Raw genomic sequence first — 14,756 nt, 5'->3', positions numbered from 1 at the left:
CATAGTGTTTTGGGTGGGGCACAAGCCGGTTGGGAAGAGCAGGGGCAGGGGGCCTGCCAGGGGTGGTGGGAGGGAGAGAGGGGAGTGGGCAGGAGGAGGGCTGAGGAGGACTCTGGGCACTCAGTGAAGACAGGAAGATTGGAGGAGGAACTGGAAGCTGGGGGCAGGGGATGACAAAAGCACAGTTTGCCACTCTGGGGAGGGGTGGGCGAGATGCCATGGGGCGTCTGGGGGAGGGGTAGGCACAGGCAGAGGGGTCCCAGGGGTGTCGAGGGCTCAGGAGTGGTCCATGGGTCAGTGGAGACCTCCGGGGCCTGAGAGGCCCCTTGTGGACCCCAGTGGACCCTCTGCCGCAGCCTCTGGGCAAGGTCACGTGAGGTAGCACACTCAGAAGGGCGTGCTGGGGAAGCTTTGGAGCTGTGTAGCAGTATTTTTTGGTGTTCGTCCATCTTCCCCTCCATCTGTTCTGCACATCTTTTACAGAACACCTGCTTAGAGGGAAGTAGAGTGGCGGCCGGGGGAGGGAGAGAGGAGGCTGAGGTGGGCAGGGAAGAGGTGGATGGTGGGGGTGGGCAGGCAGGAACCAGTGGAGGAGCCAGCAGCCCAGAGGCCAAGGAAGGGCCGCTCCGAGGGCGTCCCTGCTGGACTCTTCCCAGAGTGAAGTCCAGTCCCACTGCTGAGCAGCAGTACTCGACGCTCTGCTTGGGGTCACTAAGGGCCAGTCGGGAGTCTAGACTGAGGCCCCCCGGGCTCAAGGGGGCTGCCTGGTGCTGTGGGTCAGGAGCCCTTGCAGAGGGAGGCTCTCGCCTGGCCTCAAAGGGGGACGTTGTCAACCTGGTGGGCCAGGGCAGGGCACTGTGGAGTGGGGCCTGGGAGATGCAGCCAGGGACCTGGGTTCTGTGGGGTTCACAGGAGCACAGAGGCAGGGTTGTGGAGGCTGGCTTCCCACGGAGGGCAGCTCCTGGAGGGTGGCCTGTCCCTGTCCCTCATCCAGTGTCACTGGCATCAAGGCAAGCATGGGTTTTTATCTCCTCGGGAAGATGTGGCTTGTTAGTCCAAAAGTATGTGCTGCTGGATCAGAAACCATCAGAGTGTTTGGGATGTGCCAAGCTGGGTTCTGCTGTGTGCGATGTGGGCCAGGCCCACAGGCTGTAAGGTGTGAGGGAGACATGGCGCCTTCCGCTTCTCCCTGGCTTTGCTTTGCTGGCCTTTTGGGGAACCCACGTGTCCAGCATCCCACCTGGGGAGGGATAGTGGACTGCCCGGATGCCTCCATCCAAGCCGGGTTCTGGACGCGGGTTGCCAACCCCGGTCACCAACAGCACCTCCATGGGAGAAAGGCAATCTCAAGGGGGCAGTTTCTGCCTTCTACCCCTGGGGGGGTCCCTGCCAGGGCCGCCACCACTGAGCCACTTCCTCTGAGGTGGACCTGCCCTGAGCTGGGCCTAGGCCGGGCTCCCACTGCCCAGCCGAGCCCTTGGGGCAATGTCCCCCTCAGGTGCCCCTGTCCCACCTGCCCTGCTCCCCTCCCCCACCCCTGTGTGACTGGTGGCTTCTTGTCATTGTTTCTCCTCCAATGTCACCTCCCTGGACCTTCCCCCCACTAGCCCTCTAGTCAACACCCCACTATACGCCTCTGCTCCCTCTTCTCCATGGCGCGGCTCTGTATCAGAAATGGTCTTGCTGACATATTTGCTCACGGTCTCCCCAACCAGAATACGAGCTCCTTGATGCACAGACTCAGCTTGTTCCCTGCCCCCTGTCCCCGAGCCCGGAGCAGAGCCTGAACGTACCAGGACCCAATCCCAGACGGCACGCTGATGATCATGCTGCCCAATGGCCGCTCGATTGCCTGTTCGGATCTGAGGCTGGAGGGCCGCAGGCCTGGGTCCAGGGTGCCCTGATGAACAGGCAAATGGAACTGAGCAGAGGACGGGGCCACAGCAGGTCAGAGGTGCTGCCCTGGCCTGAGTGAGGACAAGGGGTGCATGCTGACACCACAGCCTGGGAGCCGCCATCCCAGCCCCTCCTCTCCCGCCCCGGGTTCCCAGTGGAGAGGGCATCTGGGCCCTGGTTCCCTGTGCACCCATTTGCATCCCCAGGGGGCTGGGTGGCCAGCAGACCGGATGATGTGGCCTGAGGCCACAGCTGTGAGCAGCACCAGCCCTCCCTGGGAGGAAGGTTGTCCTTATTTATTTCTCTCTCCATCCTTTTCCTCAAGGAGAAAACCCCAGTTTGCTGCCAGTGTGGCTCTTACACCCTCCGCTCACGTGCATCGTTTAACAGCAAGGGCCTCGCCCGACCCCTCCCACAGGGCCGGCCCTGGCCAGCCGCCTCTGCCGTGGTCCCTTACACTCACTTGTGTTTCAGGTGACTGCTGTCTGGTGAGTGCCTCTGGCTTTCCATTTAAAGTAGGAACATGAAGTTTTCAAAGTACGTCTATTTAAGTTAAAAACCCAAGTCAATTTAAAGAAAACCGTTGAGTAGATAACAGAGCGGCTGATCAGGCTGTGCTGGTCGCTGGTGCTGGGGGTACGGGGGATTGGGGCACCTGGCGGAAGTGGAGCCCTGCAGCCTCCCAGCCAGGCTGCCCTGAGGAGGTCATCCCCCCTCCTCAAATCTTAGTGTCTACTTCCGTAACGTCCCGCCCATCTCCCAGGTGCACTGTGGGGCTGACGCAAGACAACACACGTGTGCGAGGACAGGCAGGTGCCCAGCTGCAGGAGCTGACCCCTGCAGGATGGAGGCGCGTGCTGTCCCCCGGCTGGTCATGGCTGAAGCACGGCCAGCCTTCCTCCTTCCCAGTGGCCCCAGTGGCTCTTGGAGGCCCTCAGAGGCCTGCTGTGGACTCGGGAAGTGCAGCCAAGCCCTCTCCCTGACCCCACCATGCCCAGCTGCTCTGGGATAGACCCTCCCCAAGGCCCAGCCCACAGCTGTCCCTGACGGTCCAAGAACACATGGAAACAACTCCATGAAGAGTCTGCAGGTCCTGGACTGTGAGCCGACCATTATTAGGGCGACGTGAAGGTGAGGCCAATAACCCACTGCTTGAGGACGCCCGCTTTTGAGCGCTGGAGAGGAGGAACACACTGGCTTGGGGCCGCGGCACGCTGGTGGAGGCAGGGGTTGCGAGGAGAGGGAAGCTGTTCAGAACCAGCAGGAGACCAGGCAGGGTGGAGGACGGCGGCTTATCAAGACCACAGGGGAGCTACTGCCACCAAGAAGGCCCTGCGGGGCCAGGCCAGGCTCTGGGAAGACCTAACAAGGGACGCAGACAGAGAACCCAGCGCCCGGCGCTCAGGTGGAAGGAGCGTGCAAAACATCGCCTGAAAGTCGAGCACGGATTCCAGCACACCAGGCGTGAAGGGCGGTGGGACATGGTTCCTTATTAAGAGGGAGGAACGCCGATAGCCTGGCTGCAGGCAAGGGCTCTTCCAGACCTTCTATTTCTAAAATACAGCCATGATGGGAACTGATGCCGGGATGGTGGTTCTGGCACACCAGAGAGGGACTTACTCGTTAGAAGAAGAAGGTGGAGATGATGTGGGTGGGTTCAGGCCTGGGAGGCTGGGGGGAGCCCCTTCTGACCTGCGAGCCAAGGCGGCCCCGAGGCCAGCAGCAGAGGTGTGTGGACCCCAACATGTGTCTCCTCCTGGCAGTCCCTGCAAACTCGGAGACACGGGCCTACTGGGACTCCCGCCTTTCCTGTTCTGCCCAGAAGTCCTCACACAAGGAAGGGCGTGAGGCACAGACACCTGCCGGCCTCCTCCATCCAGCCCCTCCAGGTCACCACAGAGCAGCTGCTGGGTCCCAAGGTGGAAGGGCAGGGCAGCAGCCACCAGCGGAGAGGGTGTCAGAGCAAGCTGGGGTGTGGGAAGGGCAGTCGTGCTGAGTCACAGCCCCGCCCAGGCAGGGCGAGGGGGCCTCCGCAGGGCGAGGGGCAGGCAGCTCTCGGGAAGGTGGACAGCCCCAGGACAGGCCCTCAGACTCCGTGGGTCCCCACACTGGGGCTGGGCATCGGGCTGGGGCCCATCTGTGCTTTGGCTGTGTGGTCCCACTCTGCCTTGCTGGCCCCATGACCTGGACTGCCCTCTGCCTCTGGGGTCCAACCCCATTCCCCACACGGCTGGCCATCTGAGTGACCTCTGCTGGAGCCCCGGACGGGACCGTGCCTCTCCATCCATTCAGTGTTGGAGTGGGTCTGTCTCCTCTACTGACCAACCTCCCTCCCTGGCGGAGTGTCTCGCCCCTTTCTGGTGGCCCAGGGCTCGGTGTGGAGTGGGAGGGAGGGAGTCTGGAGAGTGAGGGGCTTGGCTTCTTGTCTTGTCAGTCTCCCTCCAGGAAGTGGGGCCTGGGATGAGGGCGCCCCGCCCGCCGGCTCCAGCCTTCTCCAGCCCAGTAAGCTGATAAGCCGTCTTCTCTCCTTGGAGACCCTCTGGCTTAGCCTGGCTTGGGCAGTGACACTGGGTGACCTTGGCCCTGGCTCCCTTCCCCTGTGGGGGAGGGCTCCGAGGGGCTGTTCAGAGAGAAGTCGGGGCCGGTGTCCCACAGCCTTGCTCTGCCCTGGCCCTAACTTGGCTGTGAGTGAGGGCGACACTGGACATGGTGTCACACTGTTGGAGCTCTGTGCCAGGCCGTGGGGGGCATGCCCGTGCGGGACTGAGGCCTGGCGTGGTGGGTGTCTGGTTGCAGAGCGCCAGTGTGCAGAGGCCCCAGAGAGGAGGCAGCACCGTATTCCATCACTGTGTCTGCCCACCGCTGGCTCAGGGCTGTCACCCCACATCTGCGACATGAATAGAGATGTGAGAGGGTCATGTCTGGGCAGGGGGCAGTGTGACGTGAAGGCAGGCCAGGCCTGCCAGGCGGCGGGCAGGGGAGCCTCGAGGGAGCCTCGTGTGTGTGTATGCGTGCAGGAGGCCAACTGTCCAGCCTTGAGATGGCAGGGGGAGCCCTTTCAGCCTGGGCCTTGTGCGGGCTCTGGGGTTGGGGTCGTGTCCTGGCAGCCTTAGTGCCACAGGCAAGTGGGTGGGCGAGTCAGGGAGGCCATGAGGGGCCACCCGCCAAGCTCGTGGAGAGCCGCGGCCACAGGAGCCTGTTTCCTGCACCGCCAACCAGGCGCCTCCACCAGCTGCACACACAGGGCCCAAGTGGGCACGCCTGCAGCTCCCGCCCAGCCGCCACTCTGCTGCCCTGTCACCTGGACACCTGCCTGCACGATCCCCCAGTCTGGGGATGCTGTTCACACACAAGGCAGAGCACGGCACCCCTCGCTCCAAGGCTGGCTGGCTCCCGATCGCTCGGAGGCAAAGCCAGAGCCCTAGCAGTGACCTCCTGCTTCCGCCCCTTCCTCCGTGTCAGCCACCCCCTCTCCCTCAGGCTGGCCAGGCACATTCCCACCTCAGGGCCTTTGCACCGGCTGGTTCACATCCCTCACCACCTGCCCGTGATCATCTCTCACTGTCGCCTGTGGGGTGGCCTGCAGCCCAGCACCCCGACCCTACTCAGCTGGTGCTCAGCACCTGCCCTCATCGCTGTGTGTTTGTGCCTTCGGTGTGACTCCCGCCCTCCCGCCTCTGCACACTTAGGAACGGGTCTGCGCTTCCTTCAGCAGTGCCCAGCCCAATCCGGAGCAGTGGGGCGAGGCAGCCCCTTGGCCTCCCCTCAGCACCTCTCTCTCGCCTCAGCCGGGTGCCGCATCCTAGCCCTGCCCCCTCTCCCCTTGCACCTCTGCTCCCAGCACACACAGCCATACACAGACGTGTGCGTGCACCTGCATAGTCACACACGTGTACGGACCTGCACATGCAAGCACATAACTAAACCAGTGCATACGTTCGCGCGCAGTCCTACAGAGTGACGCAGATCTGCACGCATGCCACCACACAGTCACAAATGCGCAGCTGCAAAGTGAGCTTCTCCCAGTTGGCCCTGCCCCTCCGCTTGCCTTGTGCCTCTCTCCTCCTCTCTGTGTCCAGCCACTCTGACCTTCCTTTACTTCCCCAGTCATACCATGGTTCTTCTCCCCTCCCTTCTTCTCCCTCCCCAACAGGGCCTTTGTACATGCTCCTCCTTTGCCTGGTACACGCCTTCACCCATTCCTCAGTACTTTCCAGCAAGACCCAGCAGCACTGTTGTGGGGGGTCCTGGGTTTTGGGCCCTGGGGACCAGGGAACACTGTGGTTGTCCAGCCCTTGGCCGTTTGCCTCTGCACCAACGGGGGGAATCCTTGGAGGTTCAGTAAAGGCCAGATTAGACTTGGAGAGCAGCAGGACTGGCAGGAGCCTCAGAGAGGACTCCCACTTGCAGGCCTCCATTTCTGCACCAAGCACAGCCTGGCCTGCTGGTCTCAGGCCACTGACCCCACCCCTACCCCCCTGGGACGCAGCAGCACCCCACGGAGGTGCAGGGAGAACCAAGTGGGGCCTTCTGCTGATCTGAAAGAAGAGGGTGCCTCTAGCAGAGGGACCCACCCAGGTGTGACTGTCAGTGGCAGCCTCGTGCAGATGGCAGACAGCTTCCACACTTGGCCCTACCCTATTTTCAGTTCTTGTGGGTATACACCGAGAGGTGGAATTGCTGGATCATATGGTAATTTATTTTTTTCAGTGAGGAAGATTGATCCTGAGCCATCCTAACATCTGTGCCAATCTTCCTCTATTTTGTATGTGTGTTGCTCCCACAGTCTGGCTTAATGAGCAGTGTGTAGGTCTGCTCCCAGGATCCCAACCTGTGAACCCCGGGGCCACCAAAGTGAAACACATGAACTTAACCACTACACCACCAGGCTGGCCCCTGGTAATTCTATTTTTAATTTTTTGAAGACCCACCATACTCTTTTCCGCAGCAGCTGCACCATTTTATATTCCCCCCAGCAATGCACAAGGGTTTCACTTTCTCCACGTGCTCACCAGCCCTCATTATTTCCAGCTTTGTTTTGGTTTTGATAGTAGCCGTCCTTCTGGGTGTGAAGTGGTATCTCTTCGTGGTTTCCATTGGCATTTCCCTGGGGATTAGTAATGTTGAGCACCTTTTCATGTGCTGGTGGCCGTGTGTACGTCTTTGGAGAAACGTCCATTCAGGTCCTTTGCCAGGTTTGAATGCGGTTGTTTGTGTTTGTTGCTGAGTTGTGGGAGGTCCCCATATAGTCTAGATATTGATCCCTTATTGGATAAATGATTTACAAGTGTTTTCTTCCATTCTGCAGGCTGTCTGTTTACCTGTTGATAGTGTCTTTTGATGTGTAAATTTTTTAAATTTTTATGAAGTCCAGTTTGCCTGTTTGTCCTTTGGTTGCTTGTGCTTTGGCGTCATATCTAAGAAGTCACTGCCAAATCCAGCATCATGCAGCTCTTGCCCTGTGCTTTCTTCGGAGGGTTTTAGAGTTGTAGGTCTTGCACTTAAGCCTTTGTGCCCATGGTGTTTGGTGAGGGCCTCACCGCTTGTAAGGAAATCCTGGCCTGGTGGGAGAGAGCAGAGGAGGAGGAGGCCGTGGAGGAGCCACAGGCAGCAGAGGGGACAGGGCGGCCGCCCGTGAACTGGCCTGTAAAGAGCAGAGTTCCAGGGCAGGAGTGAGTCGAGTGGCACTGCCACCAAGGAGCAAGCCCCTGAGCACAGCCCGGCCGGGCAGGCAGCCCCCAGGGCCTGGGCTGCGAGGGGAAGCATTTGGCTTAAGAAGCTCCTAGGGCAGGTGACCGCGCAGGGCTGCAAGGAAGTGGCCGACATCTCAGTCTGTTCAGGTGCAGGCCTCACAGAGACAAGGGACCAGCCCATACAGCCCCAGGCTGGGTCTCCTGTCACCTGCCTGGGCTAGACCATGTCGTAGCAGTGGGTCACTGCAGGCTGCCCTGAGGCCTGGAGACCTGGCGTCTGGGAGCCTGCTGGTCTCAGGTGGCAGTGAGAGGTGGGACGAACTTGCTGTTCTTGGTGATCTTTGTCCCTGTCACTGACCAGCTGAGGGACAATTGGTCACTTGGGGCCTGGCTGTCCCTCGGATTTTAAAACACAAAACTGAGAAAAATGGTAATGAACAGCACAGGGCACACCTGGCCTGGCTGGCATTGCCTTCAGGAGGACAGGCATCAGCTTTCTTGCCAGAGTGACCACACTGGCAGGGACGGTCCCCAGTGCCTGGGTGGCTGCTGGGATGGAACAGATGTCCCAGGCAGCCGGCTGAGGCCTCTGGACTCGTTTCCACACCTGAGGGGCTGCGGGTCATCAGCAGTCCGGAGCAGAGGGGCATGGCCCGGGGCTGGGGCCTTGCGAATGCCATGATGCTTGCTTACAGATCTCTCTGATGACAAAAGTTCATTGGAGCAAGTGTAGTACTGAAATACAGTAAACTGCAGAGAAGGAAAAAACCCTGTAATTCCACAACTAGAACTCATTGCTGCTCGGTGAACACCTTCCAGACCCCTGCTCATGTGTTGCATGCACACGTGTAAGCGTGTGTGCTGCGTGCACACCATTCTGCAGCGCACGCACCGTGAGCACTGCCCTGGGCCTGGCCAGGGTCGTCGCAGGGCGCCCATTCCAAGCACGGTCCAGCCTCGTTGGGACCGCACCAACTGGCCGTCCCATTAATCACGGCTCTCTCGTCAGAGACATGGCCTCATCGTCCTTCCTCCCCGGGTGGTGGGACCGCGGACAAGCAGGAAACTTCAGAGAGGCTAACTCTCTGAGGCAGCTGCTTTCCCTCCTTCCTCCCCAACCACTGCTCACTGAGCACCTGCGTGGTCCGCCCGCGCTGCTCCAGGCCTGCCCTCCCCACGTCCTGTCCAGAGGAGGCGGCCTCAGCACACGGGCCACACTTGGTCCCACGCACCCAGGCAGGCTGCAGAGGGCAGGGAGGGGATGGAAGCTGTCTGAGAGGTGAACAAGGGGGCGCTCACAGGTGACGGGGACATTGGGGGACTGGCTGGCACAGGCTGGCACTTGCTGGGGACCAAGCTCTGCACTGGACACTGTGCCTTTCACAGACACTTGTGACCAGTGAGGGACAGGCTCTGAGACCTGAAGACACCTGCCCTGAGAACAGGGGCTCCATTGGCCTGGGGTAGGGGCGGCCTGAGAGGTGGAGGCAGGTGGGCCTCAGGGGATAGGAGGCAGGGAGCCTTGGCCTAGGGAGAGAAGGGGCGCGGGGAGCCTGCTCAGAGCAGATCGCTGGGAGCAGCAGGCATAGAGGCCAGCCAGGAGAACGGTGGGTGAGGAGACCAGACAAGGCCCTTGGCTCCCAGGGTCTGTTGGACTCGGGTCCTTCCCGCCCAGGGCCTGCCATATGGGTAATGGGGGCACTGGAAGGGTGAACGCTGGTCACAGCAGAATGGGGGTGCTGCTGGGGCAGCCAGGCAGGAACAGTGGTGGGAGAAAGGAGGCAAGAGGTGTGCGTGTGGTCAGGGTGGGGGCAGATGCCCCCCTGGGCTCCCAGTGGGGGGCACAGCCTGAGCTTTGGAGCTGCCCTGGTGTGGAGGGCCCTGGCCTAGGTGCCCACAGGTCACCGGGGAGCCCTGGGAAGAGCATGTAGATGTCCTGGGTCAACAGGTGTCTGGCAGAGTTGGGTGTTGAGGCTCTGCCCTAGGTGTGAGCGCAGCTGTTCCTTATTGACAACAGGATGGAGGGCAAGGACATGAAAGACTCGGCCTGAGACTGGGGAGCCTCTGGGCTGCCCCTGCCTTGTCCTGGACTCAGTGATTCTCAGTGCCCTCAGACGTGCTCTGGCCTGTCCTGCATCCCACACCTGGACTGCTGCCCTGCCCCTGCTCCCCCTCCACCAGCCCCTGCTCCCACCGCTTGGCCTGCCCAGCCTAAGCCTCCCTCCACCTCACCCACCAGGAGTGAGGCTGCCCTGCCCACCCAACAGCGGCAGCTCCAGGCTGCTGTCTACCCCTTGGGGCTCCCAGCCTGTGGCCTCCGCCTTGCTCTGTCCCTTGCCTGTCTGCTGGCTCCCAGGCCTGGCCAGCCTCCACCTGGTCCTGCCCTGGGAGACAGCAGGAGTGACCAGCTCCCATGGGAGGCGATAAGAGAGAGGGCACCCAGTTACCCTAGCCTGGGACCACACCGTAGCCAGGGAGAGGCGAAGCCCCATCAGTGCTGTGGCACACGTGGGTACGGCCCCAGCAGCTGCAGGCGAGGGTGCAGGGGGCATCACGACGGGACTGCCACATGGGGAGACTGAGGCTCAGGGAGGGTGGGGTTGGCCGGGTCCAGGGCAGGGATGGGCAGTGGGCCCCGGGCTCAGTGCCCACCTTCGAAGACCCTCAGGCAAAGTTCCTGGTATAGCACTAAGTGCTCTTTCCTCAGGCATCGGCTTCAGGCACAGTGGCCTCCGGGCGGGGCTGGTGCTGTGGCTGGGCGTGTTTGTTTGCTGTGGTTTGGACAGGAGCCCTGCAGACCCCCACGAAGCTGCGGGGGTTTGATTCCCCAGGCCACTTCCCGCCATCCCCAGGGCTGCCCTTCCCGCCCTGCCTGCGGTGGGAGGAGGCTCACCCTCTTCTCTGTTGGCAGGTGGAGGGCGGATGCCCGAGGCAGGGGGGCCGCAGGGAGCGCCCACTGCACCGGTAGCGGCGGCCAGCCTCCGGCCGCGCTCAGCAGCATCACCACAGCAACCTGCGACCAGGCGGCAGCAGCCTAGGCAGGCCGAGCAGACTGCTTCCCACCGTCGAGAGGACAGAGAGTGACTGTGGTGAATCAGGCCCCACGGTGGCCCAGGGAGCTGGAGTGTCACTAGAGGGAGGGCGTGGCCACCTCCCGCACCGCGCAAGCGCCATGCCGGCTGGAGAAGAGGCACTGGGGCAGGGACTGCAGCGCGGCACAGCCTTGCCCCTCCACGCACGCTGAGCGCCTCGAGGGCAGCTGGACTCCATCTGTCGGGCGGTCTGTCGGCCACACCGCCCGCGTCTCAGCGTCCCCACCTGGTGGCGACAAGGAGAGGCGCCCTGTCCCTGCTCCGCCTCTGGGCCCGCCGCTGCCGGACCATGGGATGTCGGCAAAGCTCAGAGGAGAAAGAGGCGGCACGGCGGTCACGGAGAATCGACCGCCACCTGCGCTCGGAGAGCCAGCGGCAGCGCCGTGAGATCAAGCTCCTCCTGCTGGGCACCAGCAACTCCGGCAAGAGCACCATCGTGAAGCAGATGAAGATCATCCACAGCGGTGGCTTCAACCTGGAGGCCTGCAAGGAGTACAAGCCCCTCATCATCTACAACGCCATCGACTCGCTGACCCGCATCATCCGCGCCCTGGCGGCCCTCAAGATCGACTTCCACAACCCTGACCGTGCCTACGACGCCGTGCAGCTCTTCGCCCTGACGGGCCCCGCTGAGAGCAAGGGCGAGATCACGCCCGAGCTGCTGGGCGTCATGCGGCGGCTGTGGGCCGACTCGGGGGCGCAGGCCTGCTTCGGGCGCTCCAGCGAGTACCACCTGGAGGACAACGCCGCCTACTACCTGAACGACCTGGAGCGCATCGCTGCGCCCGACTACATCCCCACGGTCGAGGACATCCTGCGCTCCCGGGACATGACCACAGGCATCGTGGAGAACAAGTTCACCTTCAAGGAGCTCACCTTCAAGATGGTGGACGTGGGCGGGCAGAGGTCAGAGCGCAAAAAGTGGATCCACTGCTTCGAGGGCGTCACAGCCATCATCTTCTGTGTGGAGCTTAGCGGCTACGACCTGAAGCTCTATGAGGACAACCAGACGGTGAGTGCCGGGCTTTTCCTCTCTTGCTCCTGCCGCCGGCTCCTAGATGCAGGTGGGCTCATCAGTATGCTGTAGGGCAGAGCGGGAGAGGCCGCTGTCTGGGGAGCCAGGGCTGCTACTGCGAGGCACGGTCTCTCAGAGCGTGGCAGGTGTCATAGGCACCACAGGACATCACAGTGTTGCCTGCTGTCCGAATGTCTGCCCCAGATGACGCTTCTCCTTGACCACCCCAGTCGAGAGGGCTCCACTCCCACCTTGGTGCTCTGACAGGCCCTCAGGGCTCTGAACACCCTCTCTGTAACCGCCACACCCTGGGATCCACTGGGCAGGATGCCTCTCGGCTGTGACCGCCCTCACCCAGCTGCGGACGGCACTGCCTTTGTGGCCCCTGCAGGCCTCGGGCTCAGGCGGCTCCTGTCTCGGTACCTCAAGCAGAGCACTCCCCAAGCCTGATGCTCTCAGGGCACAGAGGGTCAGCCCTGCTGAGTGGGGCCTTCCCCTAGGCCCCAAGACCATGTCACTCAGAGCCCAGAGGAGGGACCCTTGGCTGCTCAAGAGCTGGGGAAGGCTTGCTGGGGAAGAGGCAGGGGAAGCTGGGTGCTACGAGGGACTTCACTGCAGGTGAGGTCGGGCTGCAGTCAGGTGTGTGGGGGTTAGCCCTGGAGGCTGGGAGGGAGGTTGGCAGCTCTGCAGGACAAGAGAAGACAGAGCCCAGGCCAGGCATCCAGTTGCTGGTCCACGTGGCTGTTGAATAAATGCACGAAGCTCCTACCAGACCCAGGCACCATGCCAGGTCCTAGGAATAGCGGCCATGGCCCCACAACCACATCTCGGTCTGAGGGTCTTGTGGTGATAGGATTAAGATCTGTTTCTGAGGTTGCATCCCCAGGGGTTGGGCGGGTGTGGGGATTCCTTCAGGCCTGCAGCCTAGGCTGAGAACCACTGTGTGGGAAGGGGGCTCAGAGGCATGCGGTGGGGGGGGCGGGGGCCAGAGGTGGGAGCAGTGCAGGGAGGTGCCGAGGGGCAACCCAGGCCCAGTGCCGAGTGGTAGAAGCTTGAGGAGCAGGTGCCAGGCCCCTGGCAAGGAGAAGGTGGGCAGCACACGGTAGGCCCAACCGAGGCAGAAGGCCGAGCACACAAGGCTCTACAGTCTCCCTGGGTGCCCAGGAGTGGCGGTGGTGGAGGCCCAGACAAGGGCTGGGTGTAGCCGGGGCTGCCCCAGTGGTCATCCCTGCAGCAGAGCTTTTGCGCCAAGCAGGAGCACCCAGCAGAGACCCAGAATCTGCTCTTAAGAGCCCTTTGATCCCGGGCGGGGGTGGGCATGGGGGCAAGCAGGGGGGCCACAAGGAGCTCTAAGTGGTGTGGGGCTGTGAGTGCCGTGGGCTCGGGAGGCGCGAGCTGGCAGGAACCTAGGGGAAGGAGGGATGATGCTCTGGGGGGATCCACCGTGCTCAGAGATGAGTGGTCAGCTCCAGGGTCCAGGGGACAGGGCCAATGGCAAAGAAGGGGCTTGCTCCTTCACCTGGTCTTTTTTTTTTTTTTTTTAAAGATTTTTTTTTTCCTTTTTCTCCCCAAAGCCCCCCAGTACATAGTTGTACATTCTTCGTTGTGGGTCCTTCTAGTTGTGGCATGTGGGACGCTGCCTCAGCGTGGCCTGATGAGCAGAGTGCCATGTCCGCGCCCAGGATTCGAACCAACGAAACACTGGGCCGCCTGCAGCAGAGCGCGTGAATTTAACCACTCGGCCACGGGGCCAGCCCCTTCACCTGGTCTTTTTAAGGCAGGTGGTGGCTTTATTCTTTGGGTTCAGCCGGGAGTCCTACTTGGGGCTGTGGCCCTTGAGGAAGTCTGTGGATGGCTGCAGGCTGTGGCCACTGTGCTGGGTGCTTGAGTGTTCTTCTGGGTGAGAGAGGGTCTGCACCCTTCATCAGGTTCAGAAGCAGGCCCAGCCTCTTGGAGAAAGGGAAGCAGCTGCAGGTGGCTTAGAGACAGCAGGCAGGGCTCTCCTCACCTCCCCTCCATGCATCTGGCGGTCCTCCCGAGGGCTGTGCCCAGGCAGAGATGGTGTCCCCGGGGAGAGGAGCCCAGGCTGAGGACACTCCATCCACAGGGGCAGGGCTGCTCATGGGCAGGCCTGCCTTGCTCCCAGTGCTGTGGGGCCCTCGGGCTTCAGCCCTATCACTCCTCTGCCTGCCCCCGCTTCAGCGCCCTGTGTGGTTGTGGGTGGAGGCGACAGCCCAGCAGACAAGCAAGTCAGGCTCCTTGATGAGGCATCGCGTGGCCAGAGGGCTTAGACTGACCAGGCTGTGAGACGAGGCAAGGGGCCCCGGCTAGGCCCCAGACGTGGGCTCAGTGGTTGGCACTCCCGGCTTCTGCCTGTTGCTGCTGTGTCCTGAGGCGAGTGATAGCCTGTGCTCTGAGGCCTCCTGGACCTGGATCTTGGGGCTGCCTCATCTGTCATCTCCAGGGCAGATGTGGCGAATTCCCTGGGTGCCAGGCCGGGCTCCCAGACCATCCATTGGCAGGCTCTGCCCACCGAGCCTATGCCCACAGGTGTGCCAGGATGTGGGAGGCAGGATGCCGGGCCCTGAGTTGATCCCGTGTTCCATGGACAGCTTTGGCTATCGTCTCTGCTCTCCAAACCTGTAACCAAGTGTCCTCAAAGACGGGCCCAAGGCCACGCCTTCTCCTGCTGAGGCCTTCCCGGCTCCCTGGCCCATCCCCGCCTCCTCGCTGCCTCTCTCCACTCTGCTCTGGCCTTCATGGGCTTGTTTCACTCCCACGTGCTCTGCTCTCTCCAGCCTTAAGTGCGTGACCACCCTGCCCCCTGCCCCTCACTACCCTGCACCCATCCTTCAGGTCTCATCTCAGGTGTCACCTCCTCTTAAGGTCTTCCCTGACCCCAGCCTGGTGTCTACATGCCCCTCCATTGCTGTCATTCATTACAGGGTGGGTCCCTGCTTGTGTGCGAGCGAGTAGCTGCCCAGCTGGGCTGGGTGGACAACTGAGTGGAAAGGTTGCCCCTGCGGAGACTCACATCTCTGGCCTTCTCCCAGCCCTGCC

General features: G+C 61.9%; 2 protein-coding genes across 4 annotated transcripts in view; one reads left to right on the top strand and one right to left on the bottom strand.

Annotated features, from left to right (window-relative positions):
• Nucleotides 1-14,756, bottom strand: part of RSPH14 (radial spoke head 14 homolog) — a 98,873-nt gene that overhangs the window by 43,536 nt on the left and 40,581 nt on the right. The gene's annotated exons all lie outside the window — the stretch shown is intronic.
• GNAZ (G protein subunit alpha z) overlaps nt 1-14,756 on the top strand; it is a 53,614-nt gene that overhangs the window by 11,814 nt on the left and 27,044 nt on the right. The window contains exon 2 of the mRNA XM_044775367.2: nt 10,501-11,693. Within this exon, the coding sequence (XP_044631302.1) occupies nt 10,971-11,693 (723 nt within the window). The 5' untranslated portion in view covers nt 10,501-10,970. The remainder of the gene's footprint in view (nt 1-10,500; nt 11,694-14,756) is intronic.

The sequence above is a fragment of the Equus asinus genome, chromosome 8 (genome assembly GCF_041296235.1).
Source record: "Equus asinus isolate D_3611 breed Donkey chromosome 8, EquAss-T2T_v2, whole genome shotgun sequence".
NCBI classification, from domain to species: domain Eukaryota; kingdom Metazoa; phylum Chordata; class Mammalia; order Perissodactyla; family Equidae; genus Equus; species Equus asinus.
Note: the sequence above shows the minus strand (reverse complement) of the source record. Positions and strands in the feature narration are given on the sequence as shown.